The 23,957-nt window shown below is 42.4% G+C and overlaps 1 protein-coding gene across 1 annotated transcript in view; it reads left to right on the top strand.

Annotated features, from left to right (window-relative positions):
• TTC17 (tetratricopeptide repeat domain 17) overlaps positions 1-23,957 on the top strand; it is a 60,052-nt gene that overhangs the window by 11,869 nt on the left and 24,226 nt on the right. Inside the window, exons 5-16 of the mRNA XM_033149555.1 lie at positions 2,222-2,353; positions 3,554-3,663; positions 4,508-4,652; positions 5,018-5,157; positions 5,468-5,628; positions 6,341-6,453; positions 7,238-7,384; positions 8,017-8,132; positions 8,613-8,787; positions 9,779-9,856; positions 11,354-11,578; positions 15,747-15,933. Of these exons, the coding sequence (XP_033005446.1) occupies positions 2,222-2,353; positions 3,554-3,663; positions 4,508-4,652; positions 5,018-5,157; positions 5,468-5,628; positions 6,341-6,453; positions 7,238-7,384; positions 8,017-8,132; positions 8,613-8,787; positions 9,779-9,856; positions 11,354-11,578; positions 15,747-15,933 (1,729 nt within the window). The remainder of the gene's footprint in view (positions 1-2,221; positions 2,354-3,553; positions 3,664-4,507; positions 4,653-5,017; positions 5,158-5,467; positions 5,629-6,340; positions 6,454-7,237; positions 7,385-8,016; positions 8,133-8,612; positions 8,788-9,778; positions 9,857-11,353; positions 11,579-15,746; positions 15,934-23,957) is intronic.

The raw sequence follows: 23,957 nt of genomic DNA, 5'->3' as shown, positions 1-23,957 counted from the left end.
GTCCGTGCTTCCAAACACCTGGAAGTCACGACAGGGGCTTCTCCCCCACCTAGTAAATTCTGCCTCTGCATAAGTTACTCAGGTTTGCTTTTCTTTACCAGCCCACCCACCCACCCCGGTCGAAGCAGAGCAATAAGTCATTTACCTCAGCAGGGGACAAGCTCAGCTCCAATAATGAAACCCTTCCAAGCAGTGGGGGGGGGGTCAAAACTTGTGACAAGCAGGTAGGTGGTTGGAGAGCAGCATCGGAGGGGGAGGGGGGAAGGAAATGAGGGGGAGGGGGGAAGGAAGCGAGAGAAAGCTTTCCCAGTTTTTACGCAAGCCGGAGCCTGAAAAGTTGCCAGAGCGCGTGCTGCAAGGAGACTAAAGAAGTGCTATTGTGGGTCGAGTGACCTAGAACTGGGAGAAAAGAAAGTGCGGGAGAACAAGCCCCTCTTTCAGCTGCCGAGGAGGAATCCCCCGGATCTCCTCCAGCCACAGGCTGCCCAACCAAACCGGGGCAAACCCAAGGTGCCGCTCTTTGCGCCGCGTGTTTGGAGAGGCCACTTTGGAGAGGCCACAGCCGGAGGGCGCGGCGCAGGCGGCCAACTTGCACTCCCGCGCTCCGCCCAGCAGCCTAAGCAACACACCTGAGGAAGCAGCGGCAGAGGACTCCCCCTCCCCAGTCCCAGTCCCCCACCCCAAGGGACTCGTTGGGGGGTTGCAAAGCCCCCCGCCCACGGCAGGCAGAGCTCGACGGTGGTTTCTGCCCAGCCAGCCCAGCTTTGCGCCCTGGAAGGCGGGGGCGACGTGACTAACCTTGCCTGGTGAGGTCTGGCGGCGGCTCCGCTCGACGCTGCTACGGAAGAACGCACAACTGCCTTTTCCTCCATGCAGCCTTTTTAAGCAGCCACGTCCCTGCTGTGCGTGCTCGGGCTCCTAGGAGCCTCCAAGCCCCCTCGCGACACATGCACCCATTGGCTCCTGAGACGCGGGTCCCGGGCAAGGGCGAGTCCCGGCCTTGCTCCGGGGCGGAGAGAGACGCGCGCCCGCGAGAGCGCGGTCTGAGGCTGCGAGCGGAACCAGGAGTGAAGGAGGCAGCGGCAGGGAAACAGGCGCAGCTTCCTCGACCATTTTTAAAAGGAGGGCTTCCCCCCTCGCCCACCACCCACTGCCCCTGGCCCAACCCACAGCTGCCTACCTCGTCGTTGCCTCGATGCAGCAGCCAGCAGCAGCTCCACACCAGCAGCAGCAGCCACACCTCTGGAGGGAAACTGCTGCTGTCTGCTGCTGCGCCTGCGCTGGCAGAAACGAGGCACGACGCATGAGCAGAGCAGCACAGCAGCAGCACCCTCAGCCTCCAGAGGGCGGGCCACCGGCCAGCTGGAGGGCGGCCGCTGCCGCTGGCCAGCTGGAGAAGTGGACAGGCGTATCCGCCCTGGAGCCCAGGAGCCGCGGCAAAGGTGTAAAAGAGCCGCATGCAGCTCCGGAGCCGCAGGTTGCAGACCCCCGTCTTATACATTGTGTAACAAACATTGTTATTCTGCTACAGCACTTAAAGGAGCTGAAGTTCTTCAGAATTCCCCACTAACTGCAGCCTAAATTGTATGTGGGTGTTTTAGGATAAAAATAACTGAAGGTATTGATGGAACACTACTTAAACATGATTTTATATTGAATACTAGAACAATACATTTTCTAAATAACAGATGCAGCAATTTTGTGCACTTATCTGGAAGTAAGTCCTATTAAATGTTGTGGGGCTTACATCTGAGTAGACTGCTATAGGATTCAGTAAACTAGATATTGGCTTTTCAGAAGTGATGCCTTATGTGTTGAAATTTTGGGGCAATATTTGCTTAATTGGGGAGTTGTGGGTAAATTTGACACGAGGAATTACTGGCAACCTTCTACCACCTTATCATAGGTGATTCCTGCTGATTCCTGGGTATTTTTGTAAAGAATGCTGGAATAGGTGAACCTATGTATCAAAGCGTTACTTATTTTCTTAAGCAGAAGTTCATACTCAGTATTCACACAGATTAGCTAACTGTTAAGAAATTCAGAATGCACACCCCTGCTATGAAAATGTGAAGACATTACTGGACCACAGAAGTTTTTGTAAAATGAAAAAAGCAGACAACAATAGACTGAAGTCTGTCCACCTTGATAGTAGAGAATCCCATTTTATTTATCAGTCACTGACTCTTTTCATTTTCTGTCCTCTCTGTCCCCCACCTAGGGTATTCAAGAAAGAGTTAATCTTTCTGCACCCTTGTTACCTAAAGAAGATCCTATATTGACTTACTTATCAAGACGGTTAGGAAGAAGCATAAACGAGATAGGCCATCGCATTTATGAAGGTCTCATGAAGGTAACCATCTTGTGTGGGTCCCCAAAATGAGGATATAGAAGCTTTGATGCAACATGAATATGGTTTATATTTGGCAGGCACTTAAATCTTCACATGCCTTCTGTCTGCTAGTTAAGGAAAAACATCCCAGTGGACGTTTACTTACCCTAAGTGCTCATCTGATTTTTATGTAGCTTTTCTCCCTGTGAACCAAAACAATCTGGTGACAGTAAAGTCTGCAAATTTCTACCAGTGGCCATTTAAACGAGGACCACTATAGTGCCTTGAATCTTAATTTGCATAATTTTTAATTTGGGATTTTATGTGTTCTGTTACATTTTATGTGTGATGTACTCTTTGTATAAATTGCAGTGAGTAGTGGCTGATGCAGATACATTTCTCCCTATCTGTAGGAGATACATCGCCAACTCATTTTTGTTTGAATCAGTGGGACAGGACTCTGTTAACGAGTTCTATTAGTGGAAGTTTATACAATGACTTCCACTAGCACAGCAGGACTTCCCTTCCCCTGAATTTGGCCCAGGAGCTGGGGGAAGGGGGAATCCCTAAGCAGTGCACAAGGGGCAGTTGTTGTGCCTCACATGCTTCTGCTGACAGAACAATTGCCACAGCACCATGTTCAATTCCTTCTAGACTTTTTATTTCATTAGCCCTCCCAGTTTTCATATACTATGAAGAAAACGGATTACACGCAGGTCCCGGTTTCTGGACACAATGCATCCCCAGAAAATCGTTCGTTAGGCATTCACATAATGAGCTGGCAATTTCCTCTTTTTCCTATGGGAACATTTATAAACCAGTCTCTCTCCCCACACTTCATCCATGGTTTCTTCCTGAAATGGCTGTAGCCAACCAGCAAAAGGAAAAACTGATTTGTCTGATCTCTCCTGCTCCCTGATTTGTCCAATCTCTTTCCATCCCTCCCTCCTCCCCTTATGGCTTCTGCCCGAAAAAGACTGCTGCTGACCAGCAGAGTACAAACAAGTAAGGAAGTGGGCAAACTCTGGCTGTTCATATCTGAATCAGCCATTCATGTAGCAAGGTTTAGGCTTAACTCTTTATGTTCACATAACTGAATTTGGGGATAGCAGGCATTCTGATAGTGCGTGTATGTTCAGAATCCAGTTTCAGCCACCAACAGCTGAAAAGTTTAGTAACTTAAAAAAAGTAAACATTAATTGTGCCTCCTGTTCTTCACAGAATTCTTCTTCTTGGGTATTATATAATATGGCTTCCTTCTACTGGCGAATAAAGAATGAACCATACCAAGTAGTGGAGTGTGCCATGCGGGCTCTCCATTTTTCTACAAGGTGAGGCAAATGGATTTTTATTACCAGCATAATACAGTCTGTTGTATGACTTGAAAATTAAGCTAATTGAGGGTGGCAGTTGCTTCCTATTAGGATTGACAGGCTAATGCAGTTATATGATGGAGTTGTAGAGGCATATCTGGAGACTCTGCCATCTCTTGTTTGACGTACACTAGCCTCTTTGGATGGGTGGCTCTTGCTTTGTGCTGTTGGCTTATCTGAGCTATATTACAGTGAATGCTAAATAGTGTGCATGTGTATGTTGTGCTGCTTATACAAAGATGTGTGGGAATAACTTAGGCTAGCTTTGGCATGTTCCCTGCTCCGTAACCAAAGTTACTTAGTCATAACTCACTTCAGAATATTATTCTTTATCAGCAAATGATGTTGAAATTATCATTACTATTTATAACTTACCAAACTACAATAGTTAATAAAGAAGACTATTTATAGATAATTGTGTGTCATCTGATAGAAGTACTAGCTGAATTGCTCTTCATTATCAGCAGCCTTCTCCAAAACCATTGTGCTTAGTCAACCCATGCACTTTTAGACTACTGACATGCCTAGCAATAGATAAAAGTATAAGACAGCAGGATAGATGTATACGTTTTTGGATATAAAAAGACACTTCATATTAGACCAGTAGCTTAGGAAGCTCTGGGCTATTGTTATATCTGAATTGCATTTTTGCATAGATTCTGGCTAGTAGCTTCTCAATACTTCTCACATTCCTGAACGCAAGTAACCATAGATCAAAGTTGTGGCCTGGGGCTTGCCAGCTGCTTAGAAATGCCTTAGGATATCATCTTAATGACTGCTTTGTTTTTTCCCTCTCTTTCAGGCACAATAAAGATGTTGCACTGATAAACCTGGCAAACGTGCTACACAGGGCACACTTCTCTGCTGATGCAGCCATTGTGGTCCATGCAGCTCTGGATTACAGTGACGTCTTCACCAGCTATTATACTTTAGGAAACATATATGCAGTAAATAATATCTTATTTTTCAGTTATCTAGAAAGATTATACCACATTGGTTAGCTCTCTTACAAATTGAGCAGTGAGACTCATGCATCTTCAGGACAAGAATGTTTTGAAGAATGTCTTTGAAGAACAGTTGATCTTTAAACCGACAGATAACATTTATTTGCATTTTTGCTGCTGCTGCTGCTGCTGTTGTTTTGGAGGGCCTCACTAAAGCAGCCATAATGTATTAAACATGGTTCTATTTCCAGAGCAGTCACATGCTGAAACTCGTAATCAATATGAAATTCAGAAGTTACATTAAATGTTCATATTGCATTTGAATGCTGCTAACATGTCTTTTCCCCCCCTCAATCCCTTTTTTTCAGATGCTTGGGGAATACAACCACTCTGTACTATGTTATGATCATGCTTTACAGGCAAAACCAGGGTTTGAACAAGCAATTAAAAGGAAGCATGCTGTCCTATGTCAGCAAAAGCTTGAGCAGAAACTGGAGGCTCAGCACAGGTAGTGTTGATACGCTCAAAATTCATACACAGGCTTGTTCAGATTTACTTTCTTGTTTCCTACTTCCTTAAAATAAAATATAAAACTGCATAATTTTAAATCTAAGGAAATTTAAAGCACACACTGCAGCATTAAAAATCACCTGGATGGTAGCATGCTGTAACTTACCGGTAACTGTATCGTTTAATAAAATCTAGGAAACAAGTATACAGAAAAACCAACCTTGAAAGTAAGTACTGACATAAGTGTATAAGCAAAAGCTATTTTAAGCAACTTAAATGTCCTTTTCTTTGGTGTTAAATTTTTTAAGATCACTTCAGCGAACATTAAATGAACTGAAGGAATATCAGAAGCAGCATGACCATTACTTAAGGCAGCAAGAGATCTTAGAGAAGCACAAACTGATTCAGGAAGAGCAGATCCTGAGGAACATTATCCATGAAACACAGATGGCGAAAGAGGCACAACTAGGTATCTGTTGTGTAACAAGATGTTCATTGGCAAATGTAAAAGCTGAAATGAAATTTGTATGTTTGTCCAAGGAATTCTGCTTCAGGTGAAACCAGGGCTTTTGAATAAACCAACTCACTGACTAGAAGTTGACAGCATATTAAAAATGCTAAAAAGTTGCATTTTAGTATGTTCTGCTCTGTTTTAACAAACAGACTCTCCTTTCAGCATGCAGCCCCTTGTCTCCACTACAAAAAGCCACTTTGGAAGGTCATGGGACCTTTTGGAGTAACATTCTGAGAATCTTCCACCTGAGAGGAAAACCAGCAACCTTCCTTGTTCAAAAGAAATGTGTCACATGCATGGGCCTCTGAATTCTGCCTGTAAATTCATTGTGCTCGAAAGTACAAAAAAATGCATGATACTTAGAGCCCTGTAGTCTGGAGCCAAGGTTAGCAAATGCATTTCTTTCTGGCAAAAACTGAAGTGCTGGCCAAGATAGCCAATATGCACCAGCTCTCTGTGGACCAAGATAGCTAGTGAGTAATTGATTATCTAAAATGCTCTTCCTCCATGCAGAATGGAGAAACATAATAAAAAGGGAAATTAAGAATCATTTGTTTTCAGATACTTAGCTTGGAAGAGATCTGTTAGGTATATCTTCTTGATCCTAAATGCTGTCAATCATAATTTTGTTAGCTTTTAACTTGAAGTTTATGTTTACATACTGCAGGAAACCATCAGATTTGTCGCCTGGGCAACCAGCAGCACAGTTTGCATTGCCAGTGGGACCAACCTGTCCGTTATCACCGTGGTGACATGTTTGAAAATGTTGAATATGTTGAGGTTTGTCTGTAGAGCATTGCTCTCCCTGCTTCATGATCTATAGAGAGGGGTACACATCTTCCTGAGGTGTCTAAAGATGAGGATATTCCTTTTATACCTATTTCTGTTTACTCTAGCACAGGATTTTAAAACAAAACTGGGGTGCAGTGAGTTCCAATCAATCCAATATGTAGGTTCCCTTTGGAGCCCCATCTTCCATCTTGGAGGGCATAAACTGCCTGGCTCCTAAACACAACATACATCATGCATTCATTCCAGGTTGCTGATCACTGTATCTTGTCCTGAGCATCAGATGGAAAAAAGCTCCCAAGTATTGAAACGAACTTACTTTGTGGCTCCCTGCCTCATCTTTGGATTCTGATCATCAATAACTCCCTCTTGGTGTGCTCAGACACCAGATATGTGATGAATAGGTTTCAGGGAAAACAAAACTAACTTTCACACTGTTCATCAAGAGAAGGAAATTGAAAGTATTGTCTGGCAAAAAAAAAAAATTATGCTTTGAAGAAAAATTATGCCTGCCTACCACCTGTAGTTCTGAAGTCTGGGGAGGTGATTTGCCCTGCTGCTTAAAATTATTAATATCAGGGCTGTTGGTTTTCTCAGCATCTCGTGAGGGGGCTTCTCTCATTTTCCAACATGCTCAGAATTGCTTTCCGGGGAGCACTGCATGCAACCCAATGTTGTTAGTTTTTTGTAAGGAAGTAGTTTTTTTCTTAAAGAAGTCTCCTTGAGGTGTCGGATTTCATGCTCCAAACTTTTCTTCTGCATTTTCTGTTTCTAGTTTGGCAGTGATTCTTCCATTTCCAGTATGACATCCATGAATTCTGAACTTCATGCCAACCACAGTGACTTTGGCCATTCCTTGGAGTCTTCCCCTTTGGTCCATTCTGTCTTCTCTTTATGGGGCCTGGAATCTGATGCTTACAGGGTAAGTGGATAGGGTAGCTATGACATTTCTTTCCTAGGCAAGGCCTCTTAGTAGTTTCATTGTTTGCTAGTGGTGTTCTGCTAAACACAAGTACATAACTAACGATATGCATAAAATAAAGCTAACCAAAAAAAATTGGCCTCTTGTTGGCAGTGGTGTCTGTGCACAAGCAGAATGGACTTCCACTCATCCAATAGGACTTCTCATTCCTCTCTTCCCCCTGCATCCCCGACCCCATTTGCTTCTCAAGGTGAAGTCCCATTGTGTGAGCGAAAGTCCACTCTCAAAACGTTAGATTCCTCCCAAGGTACCTTCTGGGTCGTTCTGGTTTTGTCTCTTCTCCCAACTCTGGTTTTGTCTCTCCATTCACAACTCTGTCTGTCACACAAACCACAAAGATGTTATGATAGTAAACCATGGTGAACAGAGTTCGAAACTGCAGGGCAGCCATCTGACTTTTGTCATGGATTTCGCTTGATAAACTGGGAATAACTCCCCAAAGAAAGTGGAAGCATTTAGAGGTTCTGGTTTCTTGTGTTCTGGCGAGTTTTCTCTAGCAAGTAGAAAATTAGAGAGTCATAACTGGTAAACCCACTTTGTGATACCTTAAGAAATATTTTCTCTGTGATCAGGAGAAGCAGAATATTTTGTGGCCTAAAAGATCAGAGTGTGTAAAAACCTATCCAGCTATCCCCTCCCCAGGAGAACTACCAACTTATTTCCTGCATCCAGAAAGCAGGGGGCAAAGGTGAGTACTGTTAATAAATTAATTCATATGTCATTTGTATGCAAGTGTAGCCAGAGCAGCTCACAGCAGCAGCATAATAATAATAATAGTATAATATAAAAAATACAGTTATTGAAACATGTAATATGCCTAGCGCTGTAAAACGCAACAGCAATGAGACTAAAAGATGTTGCATGAGATGTTCAGTTAGAAAACTGGAATATAGGCTGCAGTCCTTTGCATGCTACCTTTAGAGTAAATCAGAATGAGTTCAGTGGGATTTACTTCAGTGGGATTTTCTTTTTCAGGTTACCTTTAGTGCTGTGGCATAGTAAAGAGTGCCAAACCAAAGGTACTATTGTCTCACAGTAATGAACATTTGTTCTGCCTCTCTAGTTTATAAAGCAATTTAATTCTACTGTGATTGTTTCCTTTCAATTGGTACTCCTATAGTCTGAATCATATTCTTATACCTGTGTGGTGTTTGTTTAAATTTCTTAGAATCCATTCAATACTTAGCAGTCCAGGGGATGACGATGCACAAACAGAGGTCTATGAGCCAGATTGTTCTTCCATTACTGATGCCCACAACAGTGACTCTATGCACTTTTTGATCAAAGAACTAGACAGTCATCTGGATCTGAGGGTAAAGATGCCAGATGATCATGCCAAACAAGTAAGAGATTTTATGATTATATTTGAAGATTGTTAGTATACTTATGGTCTTCTCTGTCCTGTAAATAGTCACTTCCAGACTTGACAACTATTTGAAAGCAAGAGGTCTTCCCACATAAAATTCAGTTTGGAAATGGCCAAGTCATCACAGAAGGAAAGCCTGTAGCCATTACAACATGTTTGTTTCAATTGACAGTCACCCACCTGCAAAATGTTCGAGGCAGCACCCTGCTTTTGCATTATGATCAGATTCTGTGAACTTGGTTTATTCGGTTAGTTGACATGATACAGATGCAAGGAAGCATTAATGCACTCCAAATTAGTGGTGCTTTACATTGTGGTATAGCTGGTGGCTAAGAGTTTGAGGTGTGAATTAGGAAATCCATAACTGGCATCTTACCACTGCTGTGAACTTGCTAGGTGGCCTAAGGCAAGCCACTTTCTCTCAATCTTAGCACTGAACCACCCGAGCAACATGGGCAAAATTATCACCTCCTTTCCCTCTGTAAGGGACCAGAAGTAGCTGTTGCTAAATCAAGCCATCTTAAGTTATATTATTGGACTATTTAGACTTGTGGTTTGTTTTCTGTTGGATTTTGACTATGTTGTTTTCTCCAAACTCCCTACCAACAGTAAGCCTTCATGCAGATAGCGTAAGACTCATCTGGCTTTATCCAAAGTTCAGGTTGCTTGTTTTCAGTTCTACGGTCATCATTGTCTCTACAAGCATAATACATTATTTGTTTAATTTATGAAGTTAACATGGATCTGTTGATTTTTCCAGTTGAATTGCAATGATTTTTCCAGTCTTTGCAATTTAGCCATAACCATCCAAATAGAAAAGTAGGCTCTCTTGGGTTTTCATTTTGTAGTAAAACCTGCTGATCCTTTAGATCATTAAATTTGAATTACCAAACTAAGTTTTCTGCATTAAAGTCTTACATTCGATAGGTTCAAATGTATGGTTTTAAACACTTCTCTGTCTTGCACAGATATTATACTCTCGTGTCAACAATCAATCAGTTACACAGCAGCAAATAGGATCATTCATCTATCATGCCATTGTAAAGGTAATTCCAATGACCGCATTGTATGCTTTTTATTTTCCTCTTAGAGTATATGGATTTTTTTCCAGAATCCCAAAGGCCCCTCATCTACAGAAGCAAGAATCTCTTTAATTGATTCAGAGTGTTCCATTTAAGTCAACTGTAAATCATTCCACTTCTTTATTTTTGTCAGAAATGTTTGTGATTTTTGTGCATGAAAAGTGCTAATTTGATCAGATTTTACAGCCTCCATGAGTGATTGACATAGAGTGAAATAAGGACAGACAAAGAATATAATACCACGAGTACCAATGATGACTAGAAATTGAATTTGTTTCAAGCTATTCTTGGTATGATTGAAAACATACAGGGGCCTTTTGTCAAAAAATATATTGATAAATGTGAAGCCTTGGATTGACAAATACTGAAGGAGATTTACAGGCCAATATTCCTGCTGTACAGTGAAAATACTTGTATGGCTTTACCTGTGATTTTAATAAATACAGCAATTTAGGAAATCGTAGGAAAGAAATTCTGCTGCAGTGCTGCTGCCTTCTGGAAAGAAAATGTACAGTGCTAGCTCTGGTAAATGTTGGAAATGTAATAGTATATTCTGAATTATAGCATTTTAACCGCACAGAAATACTAGGAGGATAGGGTAGGTATCCCAGAGGCTATAGAATTGTGTATTTACTTTATCTATAGAGGCTTCCTAATGACATATGTTCTATGGACAGCTCACAAGAAATAAAAAAGTAAAATATAACAGCAAAATTAAAATAGCAGCATAAAAGCTTTTGAACCCACAGAAAGGATAAATAACTTGCAAGAAAATACATGCACATAGATACTCATGTTGTAATGTGAATTGTTTGATTCACAGAATACTAGCACTCTTGGTCAATTTAATTACATATTTTATTTTAAGCAAGGCTCTCATGTGGCTTGTGTAAATGTAACTTTATATATATATATATATATACATATATATATATATATATATATATATATTTCAAAATTCCTACTGATTCACAGTTCCACTTAACTGAGGAGATATTAAACAGATCTTAGACCTTAAATGCGGGCCTTAGAAATACAGTAACGCCTTCCACATGATATAGGGCCATAATCTCGCAAAACTGCAGTTAGGCAAATCTGTTCTTTTATTGTTAATGCTGCTTTTAATGCAAGCCATAAATACTGCGGAAAGCACTTGGATAGCTGTGAGATGGGGGCTAAACATGCTCCCTTGCCTTGGAGATTCCAGCCATTGAGAATCAAGCCTGCTCTCACCTGCATCATCTCATTCTGTGTTCCTTGTTTCACTAGGTTGTGATAGAATATTGGGAAGTGGTTAGATCAATGTTTTGCTGTGTGCAGCTGATTTGTATAAGCATGACCCTCCGGCAGTGATCTCTGCAAACATCTGTAGCTGTAACATCTAGGGGGGCAGTGACAGTCTAACATGGTAAAACATGGAATGGGATTAATGAGGGTAGCCTTTTTTGTGGTTAATTTCAGGCAAGGGATCCCTTATGGTTGGTTCTCAACGAGGCTGGCCTTTACTGGCGTGCATTTGGAAATGGCACCTTCGCCTTCACTTGCTTACAAAAGGCCTTTAACTTGACCCCACATGAATTCCAGGATATCCCTTTAGTCAATCTAGCCAACCTTCTAATTCATTATGGTCTTCATCTGGATGCCAGCAAGCTTCTCCGAAAAGCTTTAGCCATCAATGGCTCTGAGGTGAGTCTTCATTTTTTGTCTGTTCTGTTCTGTTTGCTTAAGTAGGATTGAAGCAGAAGTAGTAGTAGTAATAATAATTATTATTATTTATTTATTTATTTATACCCCGCCCATCTGGTTGGGCTTCTCCAGCCACTCTGAGCGGCTTCCAACAAAATACTAAAATACAGTAATCCATCAAACATTAAAAGCTTCCCTAAACAGGGCTGCCTTCAGATGTCTTCTAAAAATCTGGTAGTCGTTGTTCTCTTTGACATCTGGTGGGAGGGCGTCCACAGAGTGGGTGCCATTACCGAGAAGGCCCTCTGCCTGGTTCCCTGTAACTTGGCTTCTTGCAGTGAAGGAACTGCCAGAAGGCCCTCATCGCTGGACCACAGTGTCCAGGTAGAACAATGGGGGAGGAGACGCTTCTTCAGATATACTGGACCGAGGCCATTTAGGGCTTTAAAGGTCAGCACCAACACTTTGAATTGTGCTCGGAAACATACTGGGAGCCAATGTAGGTCTTTCAAGACCAGTGTTATGTGGTCTCGGCGGCCACTCCCAGTCACCAGTCTAGCTCCTGCATTCTGGATTAATTGTAGTTTCTAGGCCCCCTTAAAGGTAGCCCCACATAAAGCGCATTGCAATAGTTCAAGTGAGAGATAACCAGAGCATGCACCACTCTGGCGAGGCAGTCAGCAGGCAAATAGGGTCTCAGCCTGCATACCAGATGGAGCTGGTAGACAGCTGCCCTGGACACAGAATTGACCTGCGCCTCCATGGACAGCTGTGAGTCCAAAATGACTCCAGGCTGCGCACCTGGACCTTCAGGGACACGGACACAGTTACCCCATTCAGGACCAGGGAGTCCGCCACACCCACCTGCCTCCTGTCCCCCAAAACAGTACTTCTGTCTTGTCAGGATTCAACCTCAATCTGTTAGCCGCCATGTATCCTCCAACTGCCTCCAGACACTCACACAGGACCTTCACCGCCTTCACTGGTTCTGATTTGAAAGAGAGGTAGAGCTGGGTATCATCCGCATATTGATGAACACCCAGCCCAAACCCCCTGATGATCTCTCCCAGCGGCTGCATGTAGATGTTGAAAAGCATGGGGGAGAGGACAGAACCCTGAGGCACCCCACAAGTGAAAGCCCAGGGGTTTGAACACTCATCCCCCACCACCACTTTCTGAACACAGCCCAGGAGGAAGGAGCGGAACCACTGTATAACAGTGCCCCCAGCTCCCAGCCCCTCTAGATGGTCCAGAAGGATGTTATGGTCGATGGTATCAAAAGCCACTGAGAGATCCAGCAGAACTAGGAAACAGCTCTCACCTTTGTCCCTAGCCTGCTGGAGATCATCGACCAGTGCGACCAAGGCAGTTTCAGTCCCATGATGAGGCCTGAATCCCGACTGGAAGGTATCCAAATGGTCCGCTTCTTCCAGGCGTGCCTGGAGTTGTTCAGCAACCACTCGCTTAATCACCTTGCCCAAGAATGAAAGATTTGAGACTGGGCGATAGTTGGCCATATTGGCCGCATCTAAAGATGGTTTTTTAAGAAGCGGTTTGATAACTGCCTCTTTCAGTGGGCCTGGGAAGGCTCCCTCACAGAGAGAAGCATTCACCACCCCGCGAAGCCCATCGCCCAGCTCTTCCCAGCTAGCTTTTATAAGCCAGGATGGGCAAGGATCAAGGAGACAGGTGGTTGGTTTCACTCGTCCAAGCAGCCTGTCCACATCTTCAGAGGTAACAGATTGGAATTGATCCCACGCAACTTGACTAGACAGGACTCTAGCACTCTCCTACCCCAGCCCTGCTCCCATAGTGGAGTCTACCTCTTCCTGAATCTGAGCACCTTTATCTGCAAAAAAACTTTGCAAAATCATTGCAGGAGATCATGTGGCCTGTACTGGAGCAGATGGTTCTGCTAAATTGCGAATCACCTGAGTCTCCTGCTGCTGTTTTCCGCAGGTGCAATAGAGGCGGTGAAGGTCTTATTCGCCGTCGCTGTTGCCACTTGGTAGGCTCGACATTGAGCTCTAACCCATGTACGGTCAGATTCAGAATGAGTTATCCACCACCGGCACTCTAGCCGTCTCAGCAATTGTTTCATTGCCCTCAGATCCGTGGAGAACCACGGGGCTGTCTGGGCTCTATGCAATCGGAGAGGGCGCTTCGGAGCCGAACAGTCAATAGCCCTGGTTAACTCCACATTCCAGCAGGCCACCAGGGAATCAGCTGAAAGGCCATCAACATGGGATAAAACATCCCCCACTACTCTATGGAAACCATATGGATCCATTAAGTGGCGGGGGCGGACCATCCAAATTGGTCCCACCTTGCTGCAGAGGGGAAGGGTCGCGGAGAAGTCCAGTTGCACCAGGAAGTGATCTGACCATGGCACTTATTTAGTTTCGCTTTTACTTGATGTCAGATCACCAGCATCCATAGAGGTGAACACCAGGTCTAAGGCATGTCCGCGGTTATGAGTTGGGCCAGACTTATTCAGGGACAGCCCCATGGAAGCCAAGCTTTCCATGAAGTTCCAAGCGGCTCCTTGTAAGGTCGTGTTGGCATGGATGTTAAAATCTCCTGGGACAACCAAACTAGGTGTCTCCAGGAGCATATCCGCCACAACCTGAAGCAGCTCGGCAGGAAATCCCTGGTTTGGGGAGCTCGGCAGGGAATCCCTGGTTTGGGAAGGTCGGTACACCAAAAGGAATCCTGTACTGCCCCTATTGCCTAACTTCCAGAACATGCACTCAGAGAACTGGGTCTTCCCGTTAGGACGCCTGGTGCAAACTAATGACTTCCTAAAAATCACTGCAGCCCTCCCTCCCCACCCAGATGGCCTGGGTTGCTGTGTGTGAGAGAAACCTAGTGGACAAGCAACAGCAAGGACAGGCCCATCTGCTTCATCCAACCAAGTCTCTGTTACACATGCCAGGTCAAGTCCTCCATCCACGATCAAGTCATGGATGGTGGTGGTCTTATGGATCATTGACCTGGCATTGCACAGCAGCACCTTCAGGTCATGTGGGTATCCCTTGCTGACTCCAGTATCCGTCCGATCAGGACCAGACCCGGAGGCAGGGATCGTCCTCAAACAACAACTAAACCTGCCTCCTCGGTAATGACATGGTCTAGTCTTAGCGTAACTCCTCCTCCTACCCATGATCACTGAGATCGGTTGTCCCAGTGCATCCCCCCCTCCTCCGTGGAACCTGCCCCAGCCATTTTGTTGGCTGGGACCCACTCCCAGGCAGCCCTGACCCCTCCCATTAAAATCACATTAAAACCTATACAAAAAAAGCAGTAAAAGTTACAAACACACCAAAATTAAACAAATTCCTACACCCAACTAAACATCCATCCCACCCCACCCCCCATCTTTCATATTTCTTTCATACCCCATTTCAGTGTCCAGAAGTGAATTAGTGGAAGTGGTTTGTTAAATTTGAATCTTGGGAAGTTGCTTGAATGTATTGGTGTAAAAATATAATTACTCAATGGTGCCCAGCACATGTTTGCTAACGTCACATAAATTAATTCTTTAAACCCTGTCTTCGTTTTGTTCAGCTGCTGTTAATTGACATGGTTGCCTGTCGCTCCTAACTAGTCAGAAATATTTATACAAGAGTTTCAGAACACTTCAGTAATGTTCACAAACCATTGAGTGGAAGGAAGCTCACACAAGGGGGTGGGGTCCCATCCAACCCCCTGTGCCCCTTCCAAAGCAAATCTAGAGGATCAAAGTACCTCTTGAACAATTGGGAGAAGTGGGAATCTTGAATCCACCCCTTACTGTTCGGAGGATCCCTAACTATACCACCTAGAGAAGCTTTTGTAGGAACAGTGGGAACTAGATGGGGCAGAGCATGCAAAGGTCCCCTTGAATGAGTTTCCTTCTACTTTAGCTACTTAAGAGCCAAACCAATAAGTTTATACTGTATCTATCTTATAGACTTGAATACCGTATTATCAGTCTTAATGTAAAAAGATACTGATTTCTTAAAGGGCGGCTTTAAGTACATATGCGTACATACACACACATATTTGAAACAGAACTCCCAAGATGTGAGCATGCTTGTTACAAATTTCCATTTCTTTTGACAACTGAACTGAAATCTGGGTTTTGCCTATGCTTGTGCTGATGGAAGTTTGCTTTTCGCCTCTTTAGCCTCTGACCTTCTTGAGCTTAGGAAATGCCTGCTTGGCTCTGAAGAATGTCAGCGGGGCATTGCAGGCTTTCAGGCATGCCCTGGAGATTGCGACAAAGTGTCTGGAGTGCGAGAGGAGCCTGAAGCTGATCCGCTGTTTGCAGTTCTATCCGTTTCTGTACAACATCACCTCTTCTGCCTGCAGTGGTAAGCAGCTGCTGAAAAAGTCCCCAAATTAGTAACTTTATCCCTTCAACACTACCTGCAGAAATTGGACTACTTCTCTTTCTCTCCCTCATTGATAATCTGTTTTTCATCAGCTCTCTCTCTTTCTGTCCAACTAGAAAAGGGAACAGTGTTTCCTTTTGTTTTTTAGTTAGATCTAATTGAGAGTAATTTTTGGAAAGCTGTCTTCCCAGAATTCCCTATCTAATTCTCCTTACAAATTGGGTGCAGTGTTTACTAAATAGAGAACGCTAGGATAGTTTCAAGCCCTTCAAGAGCATTGCTCTGCTGTAGGGCTGCTGAAATAGTCCCATGTTTTCTTAGCAAATACCAAGAACCAGGGAGACAGAGAGAGAATGACCCTAAACATGGGATAACATGTCACTTAAAACCCATCTGCACCACTATATAAAAGCAGGCTCCCTGTTCTTCAGAACCTGCTGTAAATATTTGAAGAGATTTAGCTTCCTGTTCAAGTAAAGCTGTGAAAAGATTAAACAAATTCTGTCTTCACCTATAGCTGCTAAATCTCCGCTGCATTTTTGCTCCTTAATAACACTTAAATTTTATTTGAATATATGATTAGAACTGAACTAGTATAATCCCTATCCAATTATTCATATGAGCCAACACATTAGGATTATTTATGCCAGTGGTTCCCAACCTTTTTGATATGGCGACCAATAAGTCCAAATTTACTTAGGATGGTGACCCATCATTTTACTGTCACATGAATTTTTGACTTTGCTCTTCAGCAGCTGTCTGTTTTATGCATTTCAATTGCAAGTCTGCCTACTTTTAAACCATCACTTGAGGCATCCAAGCAAAATTCAACAATACCCCTATTAATGTGGAGTTTAATTTATTGAAATATTTATAGTACTTACTGAATTATTACTGGTTTGTTTGTGAGAATGTAAGAACACCAACCATCAAATTGCAAGGTGTTGCCTCATAAACTGTAAAAATTTATTCTAAAAGCATAGTTACACAATCAGTGTTAGATATAATGAACTACGAGCATCTTAAAGTTTTATTTACGATAAGCCCATTTTGACAAGTATCAGTGGGATGGCTTGGGCTTACATTTTATTACCAAGTAGGTCAATGGAGACTTTGATGGTTGTCAGACATAGTCTCACATCAGTCAATACGTAGGATAAAAGTATTTCTTATTTCAACTGAGCACGTTTCAAATCACCCTTGGCTCAATTACTTACTCATCTTCTGATTTGTGGGTGTTTACAAGCAAGTTGTCACCAGATCTGCTGCAAGCCACCAGAGAGAAGTTTACTAGCATTACAATGTGAAACTTGACCCTTTCTGGCATTTGGTTACAAGTATCAACACAGCATTATAATATGCCAAAAAAAACCCAAAATGTTATCTGAGGTATTATACCAGTTAAGGATTAAAAGCAATAATCCTTTTGGGTTTACTTATACAACCGATGACACATTTGCACAAGCATCACAACCCACAGGTTGAAAAATGCTGATTTAAGGGATGGAGTTGCATGGCATTCCCCTACTTAAGTATCTTCTCTGTGCCAAGATTTTATTTTCCCATGTTTCATAAAGAGATACCTTTCAAGGGATTCGAAACAGGACTGCATATGTGCATCCAGGTTCTTAGCGTAAGTGCAGAACATAAAGTCAGACTTCTCAGAATCTCAGCTTTCAAAAAGGAAGTTTTTCATTTCAGAAGGGAGAAGTTTAAAGCTATGCTTTTGTACAAGACTTAAACCACAGTAGTGCTGAGCAAGACTTCTTGCAGTCTGAGCCGGTAGTGAGGGGGGTAGGCAGAGTTTCCTGTAGTGTACAAGTGCTTTTTTTCTCTTCTATTAAGGCTATTAAGACTGTTGCCTTCCACTTCATTGTCCTCCAATGCCCAACCTCCATTCTTTTCTTTTCTTTTCTTTTCTTTTCTTTTCTTTTCTTTTCTTTTCTTTTCTTTTCTTTTTCTTTTCTTTTCTTTTCTTTTCTTTTTGTCATACCTGACATTGTCAAAACATTTCCAAATTCTTAGGGTGTAAGTAGAACCCAAAGATGCAGGAAATGTTTGTGAGCTTCCATAAACAAGTGAAGAAACTTTCCTTTATATTCAGTGCTTGTTACAGATTTTCACTACTGAGTGTTATTCAACCCTTGGTTATACAAAGTGTTAAAAATCACATATATATGCACTTCTGAGTAGTTTAGGATTGCTAAATTCAAGGCCATCTACTGGGAAAGCGCAGTATCAGAATATTGACTAAAAACTCTGCCTTTGTAACTTGAGTTTCTCATGACTGCTAGAGTATGTGAATTTTTTCATGTTCGTCTTATCTTTTGAAGTAAAATCCCAATCAGCAAGTATGGCAACAAAGCTATGCAGAGAGTATGGGTTTTATTGAAATACGGGTTCTAAGAACTGCACCATTCTTCTATGTTAGTTCTTTTGGTTGCATGACTGTTTGTGGGAAGGAAGTAAAAAAAAAAACTTCTCTCTGTTCATAAGAATGATGGTCCCAATCTGGTTGTTCCCAATTTGGCACCAATCTGGGTTCATAAGGATTATATTTCTTCCCTCTGTTCATAACTATTAATAGCTCTCAGAAAAATAAATAAATAAATAAATAAAGCTCTACCAGTGGGAAAGTGGACAAAACATGGATTCAATATTGGAAGCTTCCATATTTACATTGTTCTCTTTCTTGCTCTTCATATGCTGTGTTCCTTTCTTTTATAGACTACAAAGGTGGGCAACACTTCAGGTCATCTTGTCTATCCCCTGCTAATGTGAGAACATTAGACATTTGAACATGAGAAATGGTGTGGACATTTCTTTTGTTGTTGTTATTTTTAGAATGTGAAATAAACATTCTAATGACTCCAGCTTCTGACACTTGATTTTTTTTATTTTTTATTTTATTGCGGGATTGAAAAAAAATGAAAAGTGAAAAGAAGAAACCAGGAATTTGCCAGGATGTCTGATGATCATTGTTCTGTGTTCTATCTTTTTGGGCTCAAAAAGAAAAGAAAATGGGCTCAAAAAGAAAAGAATAAACCCTCTTTATAGGAATCAAACCTTTGAAACATATTTGAGCATATCTCAAGCACAGGGACACCCAGAACTGACCAAGTCCATCTAGCTTGTTATTGTGTACGCCATCCTTCCCCAGCCTGGTGCCCCCCAGATGTTTTGGGCTACAACTCCTATGGTTCCCATGGTGGATGAAGTTCAAAACATCTGGAGGGCACCAGTTGGGGAATGCTAGTCTACCTTGACTGGCAATAGCTCTCTAGGGATTTAAACAGGGATCTTTCCCAGTCCTATCTAGAAATGCCAAGGATTGAAACTGGGATATTCAGCATGTAACGCGTATGCTCCACCACTGGTACACAAAAAGTAGATAGTGCAACATCGGTGTAGTGAAGTTTTGTGCTGCATAATCAAAGAAATAAAATCTACATGTAGGGGTTTTGTTGTTGTTTTTTGCATTCCACACATTACTGGTGCCAACTCCTATTTAATGGAAAGTCATTATTTTGTGGAACACAAGTCCGGTAATCTTGAACGCATCCAGATTAAGGTTCAGTAATACAGTGGTACCTCAGGTTACGAACTTAATTTGTTCCGGAGGTCCGTTCTTAACCTGAAACCGTTCTTAACCTGAGGCGCGCTTTCGCTAATGGGGCCTCCTGCTGTCGTTCTCATCCTGGGGCAAAGTTTGCAACCTGGAGCAACTACTTCCGGGTTAGCGGAGTTTGTAACACAAAGCGTTTGTAACCCGAGGTACCACTGTAATACACAACTAAATACCCAGGGTAGTTGAGTATCACCACTATTGTACTTGTTGCTGCCCCAGCTAGGTATGGGGTGGGAGTTAATCGCATTGATGAATTACCATCTCTCTGAGCACAACTCTTCAGCATACTACTAATTGAACTGACCATAGTGCAGAAATGGGATGGCATGTTGTACAGGCATGCCTCGCTTTATTGCGGTTGACAGATGATTGCCTCTTACGAAGACATGGGTGCAGCTGCAAGCAGGCCAGCTGCTTCCAGTGGAACGAAGCCCTGCCCTGCCCCTGCCATCCATCTGGGAATAGAACTGGCTAGGGCTGGAGCTGGGGCTAGGTTTTCCCCCTCCCACCCCTGCAGCTGCAGGGTGTGTGGCTTAATAGACTACAGTATCATGTAAAACATAACTTGTATATGCACTAAGAAACGAAACAAAAAAATGTGACTTACCGGTACTTTATTGCGGTGGTCTGGAACCAAACTTGCAATATCTCCAAGGTACGTCTGTACACTCCCATTACTTTTGTTTTCTCACTATAAAGGTGAGCTTCAGTACAAACAGACCACACTCCTCCCTTGAAATGCTGGTTAGTGTGATAACGGGTGATTTTTATCTGGGGTAAATAATTTTATTTGTTTATCAAAGAACATAGAACGGCAATTAGGCACAGGGATGTGCTTTGCCTCTTAGTGTCTCTGTGTCCCAGGTACAGAATTACATGACAAAAATTAATGGTCACCAGAACTGCTCCAAATATGTCATAATAAAAATAGTTTTCACCAGGGTTAAAATTCCTGTGTGTGTGTCGGGGGCCTAATAATGCAATTGTATACATATTTACTTAGAAGTAACTTGATGTTCAGTGGGACTTACTCCCTTTTAAGTGGATTTAGGATATATCCTAGGTGTCGCAGTGTTGTGCCACCTGTACATGCTTATTCAAAAATAAGTTCTGTTCCCAGTAAAGCAGGTGTAGGGTTAGAGCCTTAAATTTGCTTGAGCTAGACAATTCTTGTGCCCTCCAGGTGTTTTGGACAACAGTCGCCGTGGCCAAATAATGGTCAGGGTTTATAGAAGTGTTCTCCAGAACATTTAGAAGACAACAGGTTGGAGAAAAGTTTGGTAGGCCAAAATAAATGTTCAACCACAATAACTGTTTCTGACTTCCAGTCCTTGACATCCCTACTTTCCTTTGTTAACATGAATATCAAGCGCTATTGTTTGGGGAATTACCCTGGATGGTCCCAGGCGGACTTTCAAAAATTAACTTCGGTGATATGCTCACGCCTCCTTCTTTCATCTGCCACGATGGTGTCTTCCTCTACATTCTTTAGGACAGCTTTCTCCTACTTTGTCACCTCCAGTTGTTTTGGATTACAACTCCCATCAGCCCCAGCCAGCATTGCCAATGGTCAGGAATGGAGGAAGTTGCAGTCCAAAACATCTGGAGGGAACCAGGTTGAAGAAAGTTGGCTTGGACTTTGTGTATATGCGCCCATACATGGTGATTCTCATTCTGTAGCACTCTAGTTCTGGTTTTTCTTAGCTTCTTAGCTTATTTATTATTAAAAAGCTCCTGTCCATTCCCTATCCTATATACATTTTCTCATTTCATCTGAATATTTCCACACTACATATGTTTTTCTTTAAGCAGCATCTATTGTGCTTTCTGAAAATGCTGTGTTTTCTGGTGCCCTCTTGTGGCATAAGGTATCACATTTCCATTCAGCAGTATGTATTTCTTCTATGAGCTTTTTGGAATAAGCTCCATAGGTAGTTTCCTTTTGGTGTTGTATTCTCCAGAGCTATACTGGGAGGATTTATACAGTATAGATCAGCTTTTAGAATGGGGTAGACTAGCATCTTACATGGGAGGAAGCTATTTTTAGACTAGTATCTTATCAATTTTACATCACCCACACCACACATGAGGCTTTGAAGAACCTTCAGACATTTTTTTTTTAGAAAAGCAATATTTCCCAAAGTTTTGGGGAGAAATTGTAATCCTGTTTTTCCAGTTTGGACAAGAAGAACAGGATCATATTGTTTGGGTAGATGCTAGTGAGCTACAGTTAGCAACACAATAGTGTCTTAAAAAAATAGGTGCTGTGATTTGCCTTCACATACATTATTTTTAAAATGTTTACAGATAAGTAATGTACAGTCGTACCTTGGATCCGAACACCTTGCGAGTTGGAACGTTTTGGCTCCCAAATGCCACAAACCCAGAAGTGAGTGTTCCAGTTTGCAAACGTTCTTTGGAACCTGAACGTCTGACGGGGCTTCCGATTGGCTGCAGGAGCTTCCTTCAGCCAATTGGAAGCCACACCTTGGTTTCTGAACGTTTTGGAAGTCGAATGGACTTCCAGAACAGATTCCGTTCGACTTCAAGGTACCACTGTAAATAGAGTAAGGGTTCTCTCAGAACAGAAGTTCTGTTACTCAGAAAATATAAGAATCTATACCTTACTAGATATTATTTAAAGCTTGTATAATAACATAAGTATAATAACATCATAAATAGTAAACCATTTCTTTAAGGGAAAATGGTGAAAGGACAAGATAATAGGTAGAAGTCAAGTGGGGGAATCCCTAAAGCAACTTCATGAGAGAGTTTTCAGTTGCTTTCTTAGAGTAAGAAGGTAGGAAAGACACAGCAAGCATGTGGAAGCTATCTGTTATCATAGGCATTCTTTTGGAAAACTATCTGATCACCCTTCAGCTCAAACTCTGCTTCTGGGATTCTCATGCAGCGGGTGCTATCCATCCACAGTCAGCCACAAGGGAACTTGCCAAGAGCAGGACTCTTGTTAGAAATATGTAACAAACCCAAATCTGACAAGCAAAAGTGTCTGTGGTTGCTACATTATGCACATTTAGGAATAAGTTCCAGTGAATTTCGTGAAACTGCTTGTGTGCATCAGATTTGCTATTAAAGTTTCTTTCTGAGCCACTATGAAATGTGGCCCTCCTGGTCACGTAGATGAATTTGAAGATACAAGAAGTGCTGCTGAATCACAAATAAGGCAAGTAGAAAGAAGATCAAATTTATCTTGCTTTCAACTCATCAGTCTATTTAGCAATACTTTTCAAGATTTGAAGTTTTACATGTCTAAGTGTGACAGTCCTAAAATAATGCTGCAGGCATTTCATGTTTATGAAAATGAGAGACAAATCTATTGCATATATATTGCACATTAGTGGCAGTCTTCCATCACATGAGACATTCCTAGAGATAGGTCTGTATTGTTGAACAGGTTGCCTTAACACTAAGAGATCCATTAATGCAGTTTGCAAGAAGTTGTCTTTTTTCTGGTCCTGTGGCCATGGCTCAGGAACATTTTCAGCTGTGCTGCTTGGGTGTTTTGAGAGAAATAGTACTGAGCAGATATTTTACCCTAAAAATAAGCAATGTTGGGTTGGACTCAGGCCACAGCCATTGAAATCAATGTAAATGTAGCTACTGTCATTGTGGCTTACTCTAAACAGCAGTAGATAGATAGAATTGGTTTACATAAATATTGAGACATAGAGCCATAGAACCCCACCTCATTTTATTGCGCTTTGCCTTAATGTAATTCACAAGTATTGCTCCTTATGAGGTTGCGGGTACAGTTGCAGGCAGCCCGCCCGCTTCCAGGGGAAGGAAACCCCCCACCATCACTGCCCCTCTTCTGGCCACAAAAGTAGAGCCGGCTACTGCTTTTCCCCTCCTGCCCCTGCAGCCAGGGGGCCTGGCTTAGTAGGCTACTGCAGCATAGGGTAAACATATTACACCGGGAAACAAAAAAAAAATTGTGTTACTTGCTTTATTGCGATAGTCGCTTTCTTGCATCTCCAAGGTATGCCTGTATTTGGGAAGATAATGGCTGAAGATGGGGGTTCTCCATACAAGAAAGGTTGTGGACATAGATAATATTTTATTCTGGAAAGAGGAAAAACAGAAATGCATACGAGAAGCTGTAATACAAAAACCAAAGAAGTTTTCCGAGAACGTGCCATCACCATTCTAACGGTCTGTGCATTTCACCCTCCCCTGTCTTCTAAAGGACGTCAAGTTATATTTGAGGCACTAATTGAAATTCAGGCCACACCACTGCTTAGCCTGCTGCTCTATATGTAGCATCAGAGTACCCTGAGAGGCATTGCAAATAGCATTTCCTAGTCTTTCTTATCTGCTGATGATGTTGGAGAGTTAAATTTAGAAACCATCTTCC

This window comes from Lacerta agilis, chromosome 1 (assembly GCF_009819535.1).
Source record: "Lacerta agilis isolate rLacAgi1 chromosome 1, rLacAgi1.pri, whole genome shotgun sequence".
Lineage (NCBI taxonomy): Eukaryota > Metazoa > Chordata > Lepidosauria > Squamata > Lacertidae > Lacerta > Lacerta agilis.
This window is presented reverse-complemented; position numbering and strand designations above follow the sequence as displayed.